Consider the following 17153-nt stretch of genomic DNA (forward strand, 5'->3'; position numbering starts at 1 on the left):
ATCACATAGCTACAGTACCTTGGTACCTTGACTGTATCCCAAATTGTACTATATTCCCTATGAAGTGCACTGCTTTTGACTAGTGCCCTTTGGGCTTTGGTCAAAAGTAGTGCACTATATAGGGAATAGGGTGCCATTTGGGATACAGTACCTTGGTACCGGAAAGTAGCTCTATGGGAAAATGACTGTAACAGGGCCGGGCTGTGAGGGACGTCCTTATCATTTCTAATTTCAAACCAAGTTTAATTGCATCTATTGAGCCTTGAAAGTTTTCATTATATCTGAGAAAGTCCTATAAGCCTCTGTACCTTGAGAGGCAGGCTGACTCTGGTGTGTGTAACAACACGGAAGGGGACCACCCAAGTATGTGTAATGCCTTGATAATAAAAACTATAAGAACATCGGTAAGACAACAACAGTTTGTCACAACAGACTAATAGCAAATATTAACTGGGTGGTTCAAGCCCTAAATGCTGATTGGCCGAAAGCCGTGGTATATCAGACTGTATACCACGGGTATGACAAAACATACATTTTTACTGCTCTAATTACGTTGGTAACCAGTCTAAGAACAGCCCTTAGCTGTGGTATATTGGCCATATACCACACCCCCTCGGGCCTTATTGCTAAAAATAAACCTTTTAAAAAGTTAGTGAAGCTCCGACTCAAAATCCTATCTGATGGAAACGGATGAACCAACCTACCAATGGTGCTGCATCACCGAACCAAAAATTCAAACTGAAGCTGACAGTTGGTTGGAACTGGGAACAGAACAGATGGATGTACTGTAAAATCATAGTGAGAACAGGGCTGGCCCACCGACAATCGAGATAAAACTCCTGGTCAGGATATTTCCTATCCATCCTGTTGTCATCCTGCAGCTCAGAGTATAATTACATTTCTACTGCAGTTCAGTCCTGCAGCCGCAAAATACCAAATGACGTTGTGTCAACAACACTGCAATTATACTGAAATACCCCCCTCAAATATTAACGTCATGGTGTAAACGTCAACTATATTGAAATACCCCCCCCCCCTCAAATACTGACGTTGTGGTGTCAACTATACTGAAATAACCCCCCCCCCCTTCAAAAGCTAACATTGTTGTGTCAACTATATTGAAATACCCTCCTTAAATACTAACGTTGGGTTGTGTAACTGTTGCAACTTCTGAAATGGTGTGCAACTACTGAAATACCCACCTTTCTCTTCAAATGAAGCAAGGTTTAAAAATATAAAGTTAACTTTGAACAGTCTTATTGACCCTATCAGTCCTAAGAACACACCTGGTTTCAATCCCATTCATTACCTGTTGTGTATTTAACCCTCTGTTTCCCCTCATGTCTTTGTCAGAGATTGTTTTATGTTTGTATAGGTGTTTGTATAGGTGTTTGTATAGGTGGTTGTATAGGTGTTTGTAAAGGTGTTTGTATAGGTGTTTGTATAGGTGTTTGTATAGGTGGTTGTATAGGTGGTTGTATAGGTGGTTGTATAGGTGTTTGTAAAGGTGTTTGTATAGGTGGTTGTATAGGTGGTTGTATAGTTGGTTGTATAGGTGGTTGTATAGTTGGTTGTATAGGTGGTTGTATAGGTGGTTGTATAGGTGTTTGTAAAGGTGTTTGTATAGGTGGTTGTATAGGTGGTTGTATAGTTGGTTGTATAGGTGGTTGTATAGTTGGTTGTATAGGTGGTTGTATAGGTGGTTGTATAGTTGGTTGTATAGGTGGTTGTATAGTTGGTTGTATAGGTGGTTGTATAGGTGGTTGTATAGGTGTTTGTAAAGGTGTTTGTATAGGTGGTTGTATAGGTGGTTGTATAGTTGGTTGTATAGGTGGTTGTATAGTTGGTTGTATAGGTGGTTGTATAGGTGTTTGTAAAGGTGTTTGTATAGGTGTTTGTATTGGTGGTTGTATAGGTGGTTGTAAAGGTGTTTGTATAGGTGGTTGTATAGGTGGTTGTATAGGTGGTTGTATAGGTGTTTGTATAGGTGGTTGTATAGGTGGTTGTATAGGTGGTTGTATAGGTGGTTGTATAGGTGGTTGTATAGGTGGTTGTATAGGTGTTTGTATAGGTGGTTGTATAGGTGGTTGTATAGTTGGTTGTATAGTTGCGCGACGGGTCCTCGTACCCATGTATATTATGTCTGTATATTTAGTGTTTGGAGCATGTTTAGTGGACATTTATTAAAAAGACTCCATTACACTCGTTTTACTCTCCTGCGCCTGACTTCCCTGCCACCTACACACACGGCTCTGACACACACACAAGAAAGGAGAACTCCATAGAATAATAAATGTTCAAAATGATATTTAAATGTTTATTATAATATGCTTTGTTAGATAAATAGAACAGTCGGTAACCTGATGGAGACTGGACTATCAGGCGATATGTATGTTTATGTACTATGGTTACAAAATACCTGCAACTTTTCCACAAATTCCCAGGTCTTCCGGAAATCCCAGGCGAAGGATTTCCAGCCGGAAGATTCCCTCCTGATTCCGAGGGATTTCTGAAAAAACCTGGAAATGTTGGGAAAATCGCCGGAACCCTATTCTGTAGCGAAGAAAACAAACCCCCCCCCAAAAAACTGCTACACCGTAATAATAAAAAACCTTGGTATTATGAGAATATCCATAAGAATTCATCTACTTTTTCTTTTACATCATCATCTCTACATATCGGTGTAATTGTGCTTTGATAATGACATATTTGCGACTAGAACACAGATACATAACATTTCAAAAACCCGCACAGAATTACAAGGGAAACCAAAATGAACTGATTTCTGGAACACTTCCCACACACCCCTTATGTCAGTCAAGACCACGTGAGTAAATGAATAGACTGGAAATAACACATTTCACAAGTCATTCCTAAATCCCATGTCAAACCGTAGCCCCTACTACTCCCTAGGCACTGTAGAACTGAGAGGACCGGATAGACGTACACAATGTGGAAGCTCTGTCTGTGACAGCTGGAATTGTCTCCATACAAGTACGTACGGCATAGTTGCTAGGGGATGATTTGGGATTATAGGATAGGGCATACATTTAACATGGATTAATGAAACAAGGCGTGTTGTTGGAATGAGGTTCAGCTGCTATCTGGTGGATTCAACCAGGCTGGTCACACAAACCAACACATTTCATTACACAAACACACGCACACGCACTATTAGGAGGGGAGCGTCATCTTCTCCCTGTATCATCGAGGCAAACTTGGCAGCAATAATGCAAATGAAAAAGAATTAAACAATTTAAAAAAAAAGGTAATACATGCAGAAGACGATATACAAGCATGCATTTACAAGATGAGACCTGAAAAGTTCACCATTACGTTTTTACTAAATGGTAGAGCTCTCTACTACCTTCTCCCTAAATGCTTCCACTACTCATCTTGGTTGTTATTGATGTAACCCATTGTGGATATGGCTACATTCTCAAGACAGACAGACTCCCACTGGAACTGTACCCCTACGAAGCCTCACAGCAGTTACGGTGCTATATCTACAGTGGAGTTGAGTGAAGCACAACATTTCTCCACTGACCAGGGTTGGGGTCAATTCCATTCCAATTCAGTCAATTCGGGAAGTTAATTGTCTGAATTGAAATGGAATTGATCCCCATCATACTACTATCCTAATAGGCCAGCCATCAGCAACTGACAGCCAGGTGTTGGCTGTTATAAAGGCATGAGGCTCTGTTGATGTTTTTTTGTACAGTGCTGTGTCTGTACACTAGATACATTTCCCATATCTGTCTGTTTTAGAGTGAGAAGTCGATATTTGCAGTGTGATCTTGAAGAGTAGAGTCTTCGTTTCCTGGTTCTATTCCAGACATAGACATAGAACATTCAGGATTTACTTTTATGATTCCAAATTCCCCAAAATGTTCTGGAACTTTTACAGATATTTATGTTTGGAAAAATCTTCTTCTTCTCTCTTAATGTAATTGTTGTGATTGTTGATATTTCCCCCCTCCTCTCAGACAGTAAGAAAAGTTTCCATATTGAGAATCCGTTCACGTCAGATATTCTTGTTGTACGGTTGACTTTGGTTGCATACTGCCAGCCAGGTTATTCCTCCTTCCTCCTGTCCTGATTGGCTCAGGTATTTCCTGCTTTTTCCCGATTGGCTCAACATGTGAAGTCTTCGAAGTTGCCCTGTGCTGGATGGTGAGGAAGCATGTTGGCAGGATACGAACCCGGCGTACGTAGGTTCTCACAGGGCGTCTGAGGGAAGAGAAGTGAACAAATGATCAGAAAAAATTAAGGGAAGAAGAAAGGAGAGAGACAGAAATTAGAGGTTCTCACACAGAGCCCGAGGGATGAGCGAACAGGAAACACAGACAGAAATTAGAGTTTCTCACACAGAGCCCGAGAGATGAGCGAACAGGAAACACAGACAGGAATAAGAGGTTCTCACACAGAGCCCGAGGGATGAGCAAACAGGAAGGACAGACAGGAATAAGAGGTTTTCACACAGAGCCCGAGGGATGAGCAAACAGGAAGGACAGACAGGAATAAGAGGTTTTCACACAGAGCCCGAGGGATGAGCAAACAGGAAACACAGACAGAAATTAGAGTTTCTCACACAGAGCCCGAGAGATGAGCGAAAAGGAAACACAGACAGAAATAAGACTTCCGGTAGTAGAGAGGAGTGAAAATACTGTAGTGGAAAGAAACCAAAGGGAAAATACTGCCAAAAATCACCCTTTTCTTTTATAGTGCACTACTAAGTCTAAAGTAGTGCACTATATAGATAATAGGGTGCCATTTGGGTAAAATATATGAAACAGGCTGGATTAAATGGAGGAATGCAGGGTAAAGGAGGATGATATAACTCCATGCAGCGAACCAACCATCTCTCTCTCTTTCCACAGAGGGTTCTACATGGTTCTATGTGAAACCAAAAAGGTTTCTCCCTGGAACCAAAAAGGGTTCTCCCTGGAACCAAAAAGGGTTCTCCCTGGAACCAAAAAGGGAACAGCCAAATAACCCTTTTGGAACCTTTTTTTCTAAGAGTTGTACACTTGAAAATCAGAAGCTGTCACCCCCACCCAAAGCTCTCATTGTAAACCCACTAGGCGGGTCCTACAGACCATCCGTGATTAAATTGAAACCATTTCCACAATCTCTCACCTTCTCTTTTATCACTGTGCCTCTCTCTCTGTTTTTTTTATTTATTTTTGTCTCCCTGTCTTTCTCTCCCCCCCCTATCTACCCTGTCTCGGTCCAACAATTTTTCCAGACACTGCAAATACTTAGCCAGAGATAGAGCTGGCGTACTGACATGGCGCTTGACGTCCTCCAGACTCAGAGCTGCTCCCCGGTCGTTGCTGTTGCTGCGTTTGTGTTTCTTATTTGAGCACCGACACAGCTTGTACTTGATCACCTGCAAACAAGCAAACACAGTAGCTGGTCTTTGAAGCAGTGCCTCAGAGAACCAGACTTTCGGAATGCAGCCAAATGACAGGTCCATCTGTTTTCCTTTATCTTTTACAAACTGCTGGTTATTACTGGATTCGTATTGAGACAAATGAATATAGTAAAGAAAAAGTTATATCATTCAAAGACAATTGATGATACAGACACAGAAATTATTTCCAGTGTCAGTAATGTTAACAATAATGAGATTAGCCACTGATCCCAGTTTATTCCAATTATTCCAAAAATGATGATTATTATTTGTATGTTTTATTTTATATAGATAGAATTAATTATGAGTACATGAACATACAGCTATTCTACCCAGGGAGGTTGCTGCTCTGATACAAATCGACAGCAACAGAAGCATCCTACCTGAATCCCAACTACAATATGACTAAAATGTTCATGCAGTCAACAGTGCTGTGCCTGAGAGAGATGAGCTGCTTTAAGACACCTGGAAATGAATGCTCTGCAAGTTTGATTTAAAGTGGGCGGCTAGTTTCAACGGGATACAGGTAGTTCCCTTTTTATTAAGTGTAGCTTAAAAAACTTCCCTCGGGTGTTGTTTCATCCAGACAGTTTTTAAACCGGTTAGCATTTACAGAGAATGTAGCAATGCTAGTGGAAATGGATTGTTTCCGTGTGGCTGACTGGTTCTAAGGCCTGTGTCTGTCTAGCACTTAACTAGACATGTTGCCCTGAGGGAATCATGTAAATGAAGGATATTTACATACATTGACATATATACTACCATAACCTAGAGGCAAACGTTCTCTAAGAAACCTAGATGCAAACAAAACCCCAAGACATAAACTGTTTTAGGACACACCGGATAAGATTTTGAAGAAAGATCTGACAGGAAACGTAGAAACATTTTACATTTACAAAATTAAGGCTTACCTCATATAGGTAGTCAAAGAGCTCCAAGATGGTGAGGATACTGGCTCCAATGAACAGACCCATCTGACCACCAATATCACCTGAAAACACATGGAGAGAACCATCTGACCACCAATATCACCTGAAAACACATGGAGAGAACCATCTGACCACCAATATCACCTGAAAACACATGGAGAGAACCATCTGACCACCAATATCACCTGAACACACATGAAGAGAACCATCTGACCACCAATATCACCTGAAAACACATGGAGAGAACCATCTGACCACCAATATCACCTGAAAACACATGGAGAGAACCATCTGACCACCAATATCACCTGAAAACACACGGAGAGAACCATCTGACCACCAATATCACCTGAAAACACATGGAGAGAACCATCTGACCACCAATATCACCTGAAAACACATGGAGAGAACCATCTGACCACCAATATCACCTGAAAACAAATGGAGAGAACCATCTGACCACCAATATCACCTGAAAACACATGAAGAGAACCATCTGACCACCAATATCACCTGAAAACAAATGGAGAGAACCATCTGACCACCAATATCACCTGAAAACACATGGAGAGAACCATCTGACCACCAATATCACCTGAAAACACATGGAGAGAACCATCTGACCACCAATATCACCTGAAAACACATGGAGAGAACCATCTGACCACCAATATCACCTGAACACACATGGAGAGAACCATCTGACCACCAATATCACCTGAACACACATGGAGAGAACCATCTGACTACCAATATCACCTGAACACACATGGAGAGAACCATCTGACCACCAATATCACCTGAAAACACATGGAGAGAACCATCTGACCACCAATATCACCTGAAAACACATGGAGAGAACCATCTGACCACCAATATCACCTGAACACACATGGAGAGAACCATCTGACCACCAATATCACCTGAAAACACATGGAGAGAACCATCTGACCACCAATATCACCTGAAAACACATGGAGAGAACCATCTGACCACCAATATCACCTGAAAACACATGAAGAGAACCATCTGACCACCAATATCACCTGAAAACACATGGAGAGAACCATCTGACCACCAATATCACCTGAAAACACATGGAGAGAACCATCTGACCACCAATATCACCTGAAAACACATGAAGAGAACCATCTGACCACCAATATCACCTGAAAACACATGGAGAGAACCATCTGACCACCAATATCACCTGAAAACACATGGAGAGAACCATCTGACCACCAATATCACCTGAACACACATGGAGAGAACCATCTGACCACCAATATCACCTGAAAACACATGGAGAGAACCATCTGACCACCAATATCACCTGAAAACACATGGAGAGAACCATCTGACCACCAATATCACCTGAAAACACATGAAGAGAACCATCTGACCACCAATATCACCTGAAAACACATGGAGAGAACCATCTGACCACCAATATCACCTGAAAACACATGGAGAGAACCATCTGACCACCAATATCACCTGAACACACATGGAGAGAACCATCTGACCACCAATATCACCTGAACACACATGGAGAGAACCATCTGACCACCAATATCACCTGAAAACACATGGAGAGAACCATCTGACCACCAATATCACCTGAAAACACATGAAGAGAACCATCTGACCACCAATATCACCTGAACACACATGGAGAGAACCATCTGACCACCAATATCACCTGAACACACATGGAGAGAACCATCTGACCACCAATATCACCTGAAAACACATGGAGAGAACCATCTGACCACCAATATCACCTGAAAACACATGGAGAGAACCATCTGACCACCAATATCACCTGAAAACACATGGAGAGAACCATCTGACCACCAATATCAACTGAAAACACATGACATACATGATGAAACATGCATGATGAAAATATACATGATGAAAAATATTTGACATTTTTCAGGCAACGGCTTTGTGTTTGAAACCTGAAACATTGGTTCCATAATAGTAAATTAAGTAATATTGAGTTCATGTTTTTATTCACAGGCTAAGACATAATTGAAAAATGTTGTACTCAGCTATAACGACACACCTCAGTGTGGTTAATATCAATTTAATTAAAACTTATAATAACTGTATTTCAGCAATTTCCGATCAACTGCTGACCAGCATTTTCTTACCCAGCAACCCTGCGAACTCGTAAGCTTTCGTCTGCTCGATGGTCTCATAGTTCAGAGCCTCAAAGAAGATATCCAGAACCAGGATGTTATCACTGTCAACCAAGAGGAGAGGGAAGAGAGGAAGAATAAGATAACTTATTGTCTAAAATGACACAGCTATTAGTATTTTTGTTTTCTCCGAACCCCCTAAGACACCCAGACCTTAAAGACCTTAAAACACAGCTATTAGTATTTTTGTTTTCTCCTAACCCCCTAAGATACCCAGACCTTAAAGACCTTAAAGACACAGCTATTACTATTTTTGTTTTCTCCTAACCCCCTAAGACACCCAGACCTTAAAGACCTTAAAGACACAGCTATTAGTATTTTTTGTTTTCTCCTAACCCCCTAAGACACCCAAACCTTAAAGACCTTAAAGACACAGCTATTAGTATTTTTGTTTTCTCCTAACCCCCTAAGACACCCAGACCTTAAAGACACAGCTATTAGTATTTTTGTTTTCTCCTAACCCCCTAAGACACCCAAACCTTAAAGACCTTAAAGACACAGCTATTAGTATTTTTGTTTTCTCCTACCCCCCTTAGACACCCAGACCTTAAAGACACAGCTATTAGTATTTTTGTTTTCTCCTAACCCCCTAAGACACCCAGACCTTAAATACACAGCTATTACTATTTTTGTTTTCTCCTAACCCCCTAAGACACCCAGACCTTAAAGACACAGCTATTAGTATTTTTGTTTTCTCCTAACCCCCTAAGACACCCAGACCTTAAAGACACAGCTATTAGTATTTTTGTTTTCTCCTAACCCCCTAAGACACCCAGACCTTAAATACACAGCTATTACTATTTTTGTTTTCTCCTAACCCCCTAAGACACCCAGACCTTAAAGACACAGCTATTAGAATTTTTGTTTTCTCCTAACCCCCTAAGACACCCAGACCTTAAAGACACAGCTATTAGTAATTTTGTTTTCTCCTAACCCCCTAAGACACCCAGACCTTAAAGACACAGCTATTAGTATTTTTGTTTTCTCCTAACCCCCTAAGACACCCAGACCTTAAAGACACAGCTATTAGTATTTTTGTTTTCTCCTTACCCCCTAAGACACCCAGACCTTAAAGACACAGCTATTCATAGTTTTGTTTTCTCCTAACCCCCTAAGACACCCAGACCTTAGGGACACGGTGCAGTTTCGGGGTTAAGTGTCTTGATCAAGGACACAATAGCAGGAGACGGCATCTAGGAACCTTCAATAAAACCAACAAGTCCACTTCATACTTAATACCCACATCTAACATCTAACCAACATCTAATTGAGCATTGATTGGCACGGCAGGCTGTCCCTGTCCTCGCCTGCATGATTTCCTGTTTCTAATCTTCAGATAGATGGCTGAGCAGATGTTTCAGGTTGAGCAAATCATTTGTGGTCGTGCGTGTGCATGTCTGTGTAGTTTGCCTTCAGATAATTTCCTCCTGGCTTGGATCTGCCATAGAGGGACACATACGAAGGAAATGTTTCCTGTTGTGATTTCACTGTACTGAATTATACACTATATATACAAAAGTTTCAAATGAGTGGATTCGGCAAAATCAGCCACACCGTTACTGACAGGTGAATAAAATAGAACACACAGCCATGCAATCTCCATAGACAAACACTGGTAGTAGAATGGTCATGTAGGATGACACCTTTCCAACAAATCAGTTTGTCAAATTTCTGCCCTGCTCGAGCTGCTCCGGTCCACTGTAAGTGCTGTTGTTGTGAAGTGGAAAAGACTAGGAGGAACAATGGCTCAGCCATGAAGTGGTAGGCCACACAAGCTCACAGAACGGAACCGCCGTGTGTACAGAAGCATGTAGCGCATAAAAATTGTCTGCCCTTGGTTGCAACATTCACTACCGAGTTCCAAACGGCCTTTAGAAGCAACGTCAGCACAAGAACTGTTCGTTGTCGGGAGCTTCATGAATTGGGTTTCCATGGCCGAGCAGCTGTACACAAGCCTAAGATCACCATGCGCGATGCCAAGCATCAGCTGGAGTGGCGTAAAGCTCGCCGTCATTGGACTCTGGAGCAGTGGGAACGCATTCTCTGGAGTGATGAATCACGTTTCACCATCTGGCAGTCCGACGGATGAATCTGGGCTTGGTGGATGCCAGGAGAATGCTACCTGACCGACAACGGTAAAGTTTGGTGGAAGAGAAATAATGGTCTGGGGCTATTTTACATGGTTCGGACTAGGCCCCATAGTTCCAGTGTAGGGGAATCTTAAAACAGAAGTGGTTTGTTGAGATCGGTGTAGAAGAACTTGACTGGTCTGCACAGAGCCCTGACCTCAACCCCATCGAACACCTTTGAGATTAATTGGAACGCCGACTGCGAGCCAGGCCTAATCGCCCAACATCAGTGGCCAACCTCACTAATGCTCTTGTGGCTGAATGGAAGGAAGTTCCCGCAGCAATGTTCCAACATCTAGCGGAAAGCCTTCCCAGATGAGAAGAGGCTGTTATAGCAGCTCCATTTTAATGCCCATGATTTTGGAACAAGATGTTTGACAAGCAGGTGTCCACAGTAAATCTACAGTCAATCAGAAAATACTTTTGATGTTCACAAACAAGACTTTGTGACTCAGGCAAATCTGAGGCACATAAAGAATGTAGAGCATGTATAATCTGAATCATTTATAGAATGTAGAACATGTATAATCTGAATCATTTATAGAATGTAGAACATGTATAATCTGAATCACATATAGAATGTAGAGCATGTATAATCTGAATCATTTATAGAATGTAGAACATTTATAATCTGAATCATTTATAGAATGTAGAACATGTATAATCTGAATCACATATAGAATGTAGAGCATGTATAATCTGAATCATTTATAGAATGTAGAACATGTATAATCTGAATCATTTATAGAATGTAGAACATTTATAATCTGAATCATTTATAGAATGTAGAACATGTATAATCTGAATCATTTATAGAATGTAGAACATGTATAATCTGAATCATTTATAGAATGTAGAACATGTATAATCTGAATCACATATAGAATGTAGAGCATGTATAATCTGAATCATTTATAGAATGTAGAACATGTATAATCTGAATCATTTATAGAATGTAGAACATTTATAATCTGAATCATTTATAGAATGTAGAACATGTATAATCTGAATCATTTATAGAATGTAGAACACGTATAATCTGAATCACATATAGAATGTAGAACATGTATAATCTGAATCATTTATAGAATGTAGAACACGTATAATCTGAATCACATATAGAATGTAGAACATGTATAATCTGAATCATTTATAGAATGTAGAACACGTATAATCTGAATCACATATAGAATGTAGAACATGTATAATCTGAATGTTGAACACCTATAATCTGAATCACATATAGAATGTAGAATATGTATAATTTGAATCACATATAGAATGTAGAACATGTATAATCTGAATCACATATAGAATGTAGAACATGTATAATCTGAATCACATATAGAATGTAGAACATGTATAATCCGAATCATTTATAGAATGTAGAGCATGTATAATCTGAATCACATATAGAATGTAGAACATGTATAATCCGAATCATTTATAGAATGTAGAGCATGTATAATCTGAATCACATATAGAATGTAGAACATGTATAATCCGAATCATTTATAGAATGTAGAGCATGTATAATCTGAATCACATATAGAATGTAGAACATGTATAATCTGAATCACATATAGAATGTAGAACATGTATAATCTGAATCACATATAGAATGTAGAACATGTATAATCCGAATCATTTATAGAATGTAGAGCATGTATAATCTGAATCACATATAGAATGTAGAACATGAATAATCCGAATCATTTATAGAATGTAGACCATGTATATTCTGAATCACATATAGAATGTAGAACATGTATAATCTGAATCGTTTATGAATGTAGAGCATGTATAATCTGAATCACATATTGAATGTAGAACATGTATAATCTGAATCACATGTAGAATGTAGAGCATGTATAATCTGAATCACATATAGAATGTAGAACATGTATAATCTGAATCACATGTAGAATGTAGAACATGTATAATCTGAATCACATATAGAATGTAGAACATGTATAATCTGAATGTAGAACACATATAATCTGAATCACATGTAGAATGTAGAACATGTATAATCTGAATGTTGAACACCTATAATCTGAATCACATGTAGAATGTAGAGCATGTATAATCTGAATCACATATAGAATGTAGAACATGTATAATCTGAATCACATGTAGAATGTAGAACATGTATAATCTGAATCACATATAGAATGTAGAACATGTATAATCTGAATAACATGTAGAATGTAGAGCATGTATAATCTGAATCACATATAGAATGTAGAACATGTATAATCTGAATCACATGTAGAATGTAGAGCATGTATAATCTGAATCACATGTAGAATGTTGAACACCTATAATCTGAATCACATGTAGAATGTAGAACATGTATAATCTGAATGACATATAGAATGTAGAACATGTATTATCTGAATCACATATAGAATGTAGAACATGTATAATCTGAATCACATATAGAATGTAGAGCATGTATAATCTGAATCACATATAGAATGTAGAACATGTATAATCTGAATCACATGTAGAATGTAGAACATGTATAATCTGAATCACATATAGAATGTAGAACACGTGTAATCTGAATCACATATAGAATGTAGAGCATGTATAATCTGAATCACATATAGAATGTAGAACATGTATAATCTGAATCACATGTAGAATGTAGAACATGTATAATCTGAATCACATATAGAATGTAGAACATGTATAATCTGAATCACAGAATGTAGAACATGTATAATCTGAATCACATATAGAATGTAGAACATGTATAATCTGAATCGTTTATGAATGTAGAGCATGTATAATCTGAATCACATATTGAATGTAGAACATGTATAATCTGAATCACATATATAATGTGGAACATGTATAATCTGAATCACATATAGAATGTAGAACATGTATAATCTGAATCACATATAGAATGTAGAACACGTATAATCTGAATCACAAATAGAACGTAGAGCATGTATAATCTGAATCACATATATAATGTAGAACATGTATAATCTGAATCACATATAGAATGTAGAGCATGTATAATCTGAATCACATATAGAATGTAGAGCATGTATAATCTGAATCACATATAGAACGTAGAGCATGTATAATCTGAATCACATATAGAACGTAGAGCATGTATAATCTGAATCACATATATAATGTAGAACATGTATAATCTGAATCACATATAGAATGTCGAACATGTATAATCTGAATCACATATAGAATGTAGAGCATGTATAATCTGAATCACATATAGAACGTAGAGCATGTATAATCTGAACCACATATAGAACGTAGAACATGTATAATAAACTCCCTGACATTCTCTCTGTCTCTGTCTCTGACTCCGATGATTTGCAGGAGCGGCTGTGTGTTACGTTTCAGTGTCAGCGTGTGCACATCTCGTCGTCGCCAGACAAACGGCTGTCAGCTCCTCTCCTTACTCTTCTGATTAACCTGGGATCTCTGACCCACTGGGACTGTCTGATACACACACACACTAGAGCAGCTGGCATGAGAGCAACAGTCAGACAATCCCACCTTCTGGTGCCCTGTGTCATGACTGTCCAGTGAGGATCCAAATAGGTCAGTTCAGCTTTGCAATAAATGACTTCAACCAGACCCCATCTCACCCGCAGAGGAGGGAGGAGGGAACTGGTGGGGGTTGACTGTCACGCCCTGACCTTAGAGATAATTTTTATGTTTCTATTTTGGTTTGGTCAGGGTGTGAGTTGGGGTGGGCATTCTATGTTTTGTTCTATGTTTTCTATTTCTGTGTGTTTGGCCGGGTGTGGTTCTCAATCAGAGGCAGCTGTCTATCGTTGTCTCTGATTGAAAACCATACTTACGTAGCCTTTTCCTACCTGTGTTTTGTGGGTAGTTGTTTTCTGTTTTTGTGTGTCTGCACCAGACAGAACTGTTTCGGTTTCATTCGTTCTCGTTGTTATTCAGTGTTCAGTTATTTTAATAAATCATGAACACTTACCACGCTGCGCTTTGGTCCACTTCTTCATGCAACGATGACCGTTATAGAACTACCCACCACCAAAGGACTAAGCAGCGTGCTGTAATGGACTCCTGGACATGGGAGGAGATCCTGGACGGGAAGGGACCCTGGAGGCAGGCTGGGGAGTATCGCCGTCCACAGGAGGAACTGGAGGCAGCTAAGTATGAGAGGCAACACAATGAGGGAACACGGCTGGCAAGGAAGCCCGAGAGGCAGCCCCCCCCAAAAAAAACATTGGGGGGTGCACACGGGGGGTGTGGCAGAGTCAGGTTAGAGACCTGAGCCAACTCCCCGTGCTTACCGTGGCGAGCATGGGACTGGTCAGGCCCCATGCTATGGAGTGAAATTGCAGGTGAGCGAAGGAAGCAAAGCAGAGACAGTGAAGGAGTTGATGGGGAGATTGGAGGAGAGAGCAATGAGAGAGCTGCTGTGTTGGTGCATGAGGCACGACATCCGCCCGACGGAGCCTGTCCTCGATTTGATGTCAACTGAGTCAGCTCTCCATACTCGTCCTGAGGAGCGTGCTAGCCGTCTGGTGAAGACTGTCTCAGCCACACGCTCCAGACCTCCAGTGCGCCTCCACAGCCCGGTGAGTCCTGCGCCGGCTCTGCGCACTGTGTCTCCAGTGCGTCTGCACAGCCCAGTGCGTCCTGTGCCTGCGCCCCGCACGTGCCGGGCCAAAGTCACCATCCAGCCAGGACGGTTTGTGCAGGCTCTTAGCTCGAGAACTCCAGTGTGCCTCCACGGCCCAGTGTATCCGGTGTCTCGGCCGAGGACAAGGCCTCCTGCATGTCTCCCCAGCCTGGTGAGTCTTGTGCCAGAGTCGCCCTCCTGTCCGGAGCTGCCAGAGTGTCGCCCTCCTGTCCGGAGCTGCCAGAGTGTAGCCCTCCTGTCTGGAGCTGTCAGTTCTTTTAATAAATTATGAACACTTACCACGCTGCGCTTTGGTCCACTTCTTCATGCAACGATGACCGTTACATTGACACCTCAAACCCTGTTGTAAATCGAGGACAGAACATCCAGACACACCTCTCCAATGTTCACCAGAGGCCTATGTTCCTGACAAAACTCTAACCACGTTCTAAAGCGAATCCTGGAACAATATTTCAAACAGAACATTGGGAATTGTCAGAGGCCATTAAGTGTCCATCTGATGCATTGTGAGTGAAATTTGAAAAATGATGAAAGTGTTTTTGTTAAGAGAGGGACATGATTTTAGGAGCCATAAGAGATAATAATTTTGTACAAGTGACAAGTCACTCCCCAGAGTGAGGTCAGAGAGCGTGTCAGTCTGATGGAACCGCTCCTCTCAAAACAAACTGCATAAATGATGGGTAACAAAACTAACCGACCAGACCAGAAAGATGTGAAGCTGCAGCTGCACGTTTAAAGTGGTTTGAACTCTGAATCTCAACACGAGGTACAGACGATAAACTCCCCTCCCGGACAATCACTGGTACGGCTGATTAGCTGTCCTAAGTAAAGTATCTAGAAAAGTGAATTTAAGTGGGACCATTCTATTACCCGTCTCAAACCATCGTATTACACTACTCTCATCACCCCACTGGGAAACCATCGATAAGGCTGGCTAGCCTACAACGAAGCATCATCAAGAGTGAATGGAAGGAAAATAAACTCTGTAGTTTTGTTCAGGACTACACGACAAGTCACTGGATACCAGACGGCTGCAGAGGAATCCCTTTTGGACAATCAGAGCCTTACAAGTGTGCCGCAAAAGGCCCAACCCCCTTTCCAAGGCGGCCCGGTTCAGAGAGATACATGGCGAACCAAGTTATTTTCATGTAAAAAATGATTTCTTACTCCAAGTGGGCGGCGGTTCGTATGCAAAGTATAGGAGTACTATAAGTGAGAGTAGTTTCTAAATGTACCAACTTTAAGTGTCCCTGTCTCTCTCTCTCTGTCTGTCTCTCTCTCTGTGTCTCTGTCTCTCTCTGTGTCTCTGTCTCTCTCTCTCTGTCTGTCTCTCTCTCTCTGTCTCTCTCCATCTCTGTCTCTCTCTGTGTCTCTGTCTCTCTCTCTGTTTCTCTCTCTCGGTTTCTCTCTCTCTGTCACGCCCTGACCATAGAGAGGCTTTTATTCTCTATTTGGTTAGGCCAGGGTGTGACTAGGATGGGCATTCTAGTTTCTTTATTTCTATGTTTTCTGTTTCAATGTTTTGGCCGGGTATGTTTGTCAATCAGGGACAGCTGTCTATCGTTGACTCTGATTGGGAATCATACTTAGGCAGCCTGTTTTGCCAACTTAGTTGTGGGTAGTTGTCTGTGTTAGTGGCCTGTAGAGCCCTAGTCAGCTTCACGGTCGTTTCTTTATTTTGTATTTATTTTGTTGGTGACATTTTTAAATAAAAAAGAAATGTACGCTCACCATGCTGCACCTTGGTCCAGTCATTTCCACCCTGGCGACGATCGTGACACTCTGTCTCTCTCTCTCTCTCCCTCTCCATGT

General features: G+C 40.8%; 1 protein-coding gene across 8 annotated transcripts in view; it reads right to left on the reverse strand.

The window, feature by feature from the left end:
* Window positions 1-2296: 2296 nt before the first annotated feature.
* LOC135541351 (acid-sensing ion channel 1B) overlaps window positions 2297-17153 on the reverse strand; it is a 376245-nt gene continuing 361388 nt past the window's right edge. For 7 of the 8 annotated variants that reach the window (XM_064967528.1, XM_064967533.1, XM_064967530.1 and 4 more), the window contains 4 exons: window positions 8505-8596; window positions 6328-6407; window positions 5291-5392; window positions 2297-4230 (listed from right to left, as the gene is read on the reverse strand). In XM_064967528.1, coding sequence (XP_064823600.1) covers window positions 4135-4230; window positions 5291-5392; window positions 6328-6407; window positions 8505-8596 — 370 coding nt within the window. In that variant the 3' untranslated portion in view covers window positions 2297-4134. Of the gene's footprint in view, window positions 4231-5290; window positions 5393-6327; window positions 6408-8504; window positions 8597-14666; window positions 14845-17153 lie in introns of those variants that run through there. The other variant, XM_064967529.1, reaches the window with a different exon arrangement.

This window comes from Oncorhynchus masou, chromosome 6, assembly GCF_036934945.1.
Source record: "Oncorhynchus masou masou isolate Uvic2021 chromosome 6, UVic_Omas_1.1, whole genome shotgun sequence".
Classification (NCBI taxonomy): domain Eukaryota; kingdom Metazoa; phylum Chordata; class Actinopteri; order Salmoniformes; family Salmonidae; genus Oncorhynchus; species Oncorhynchus masou.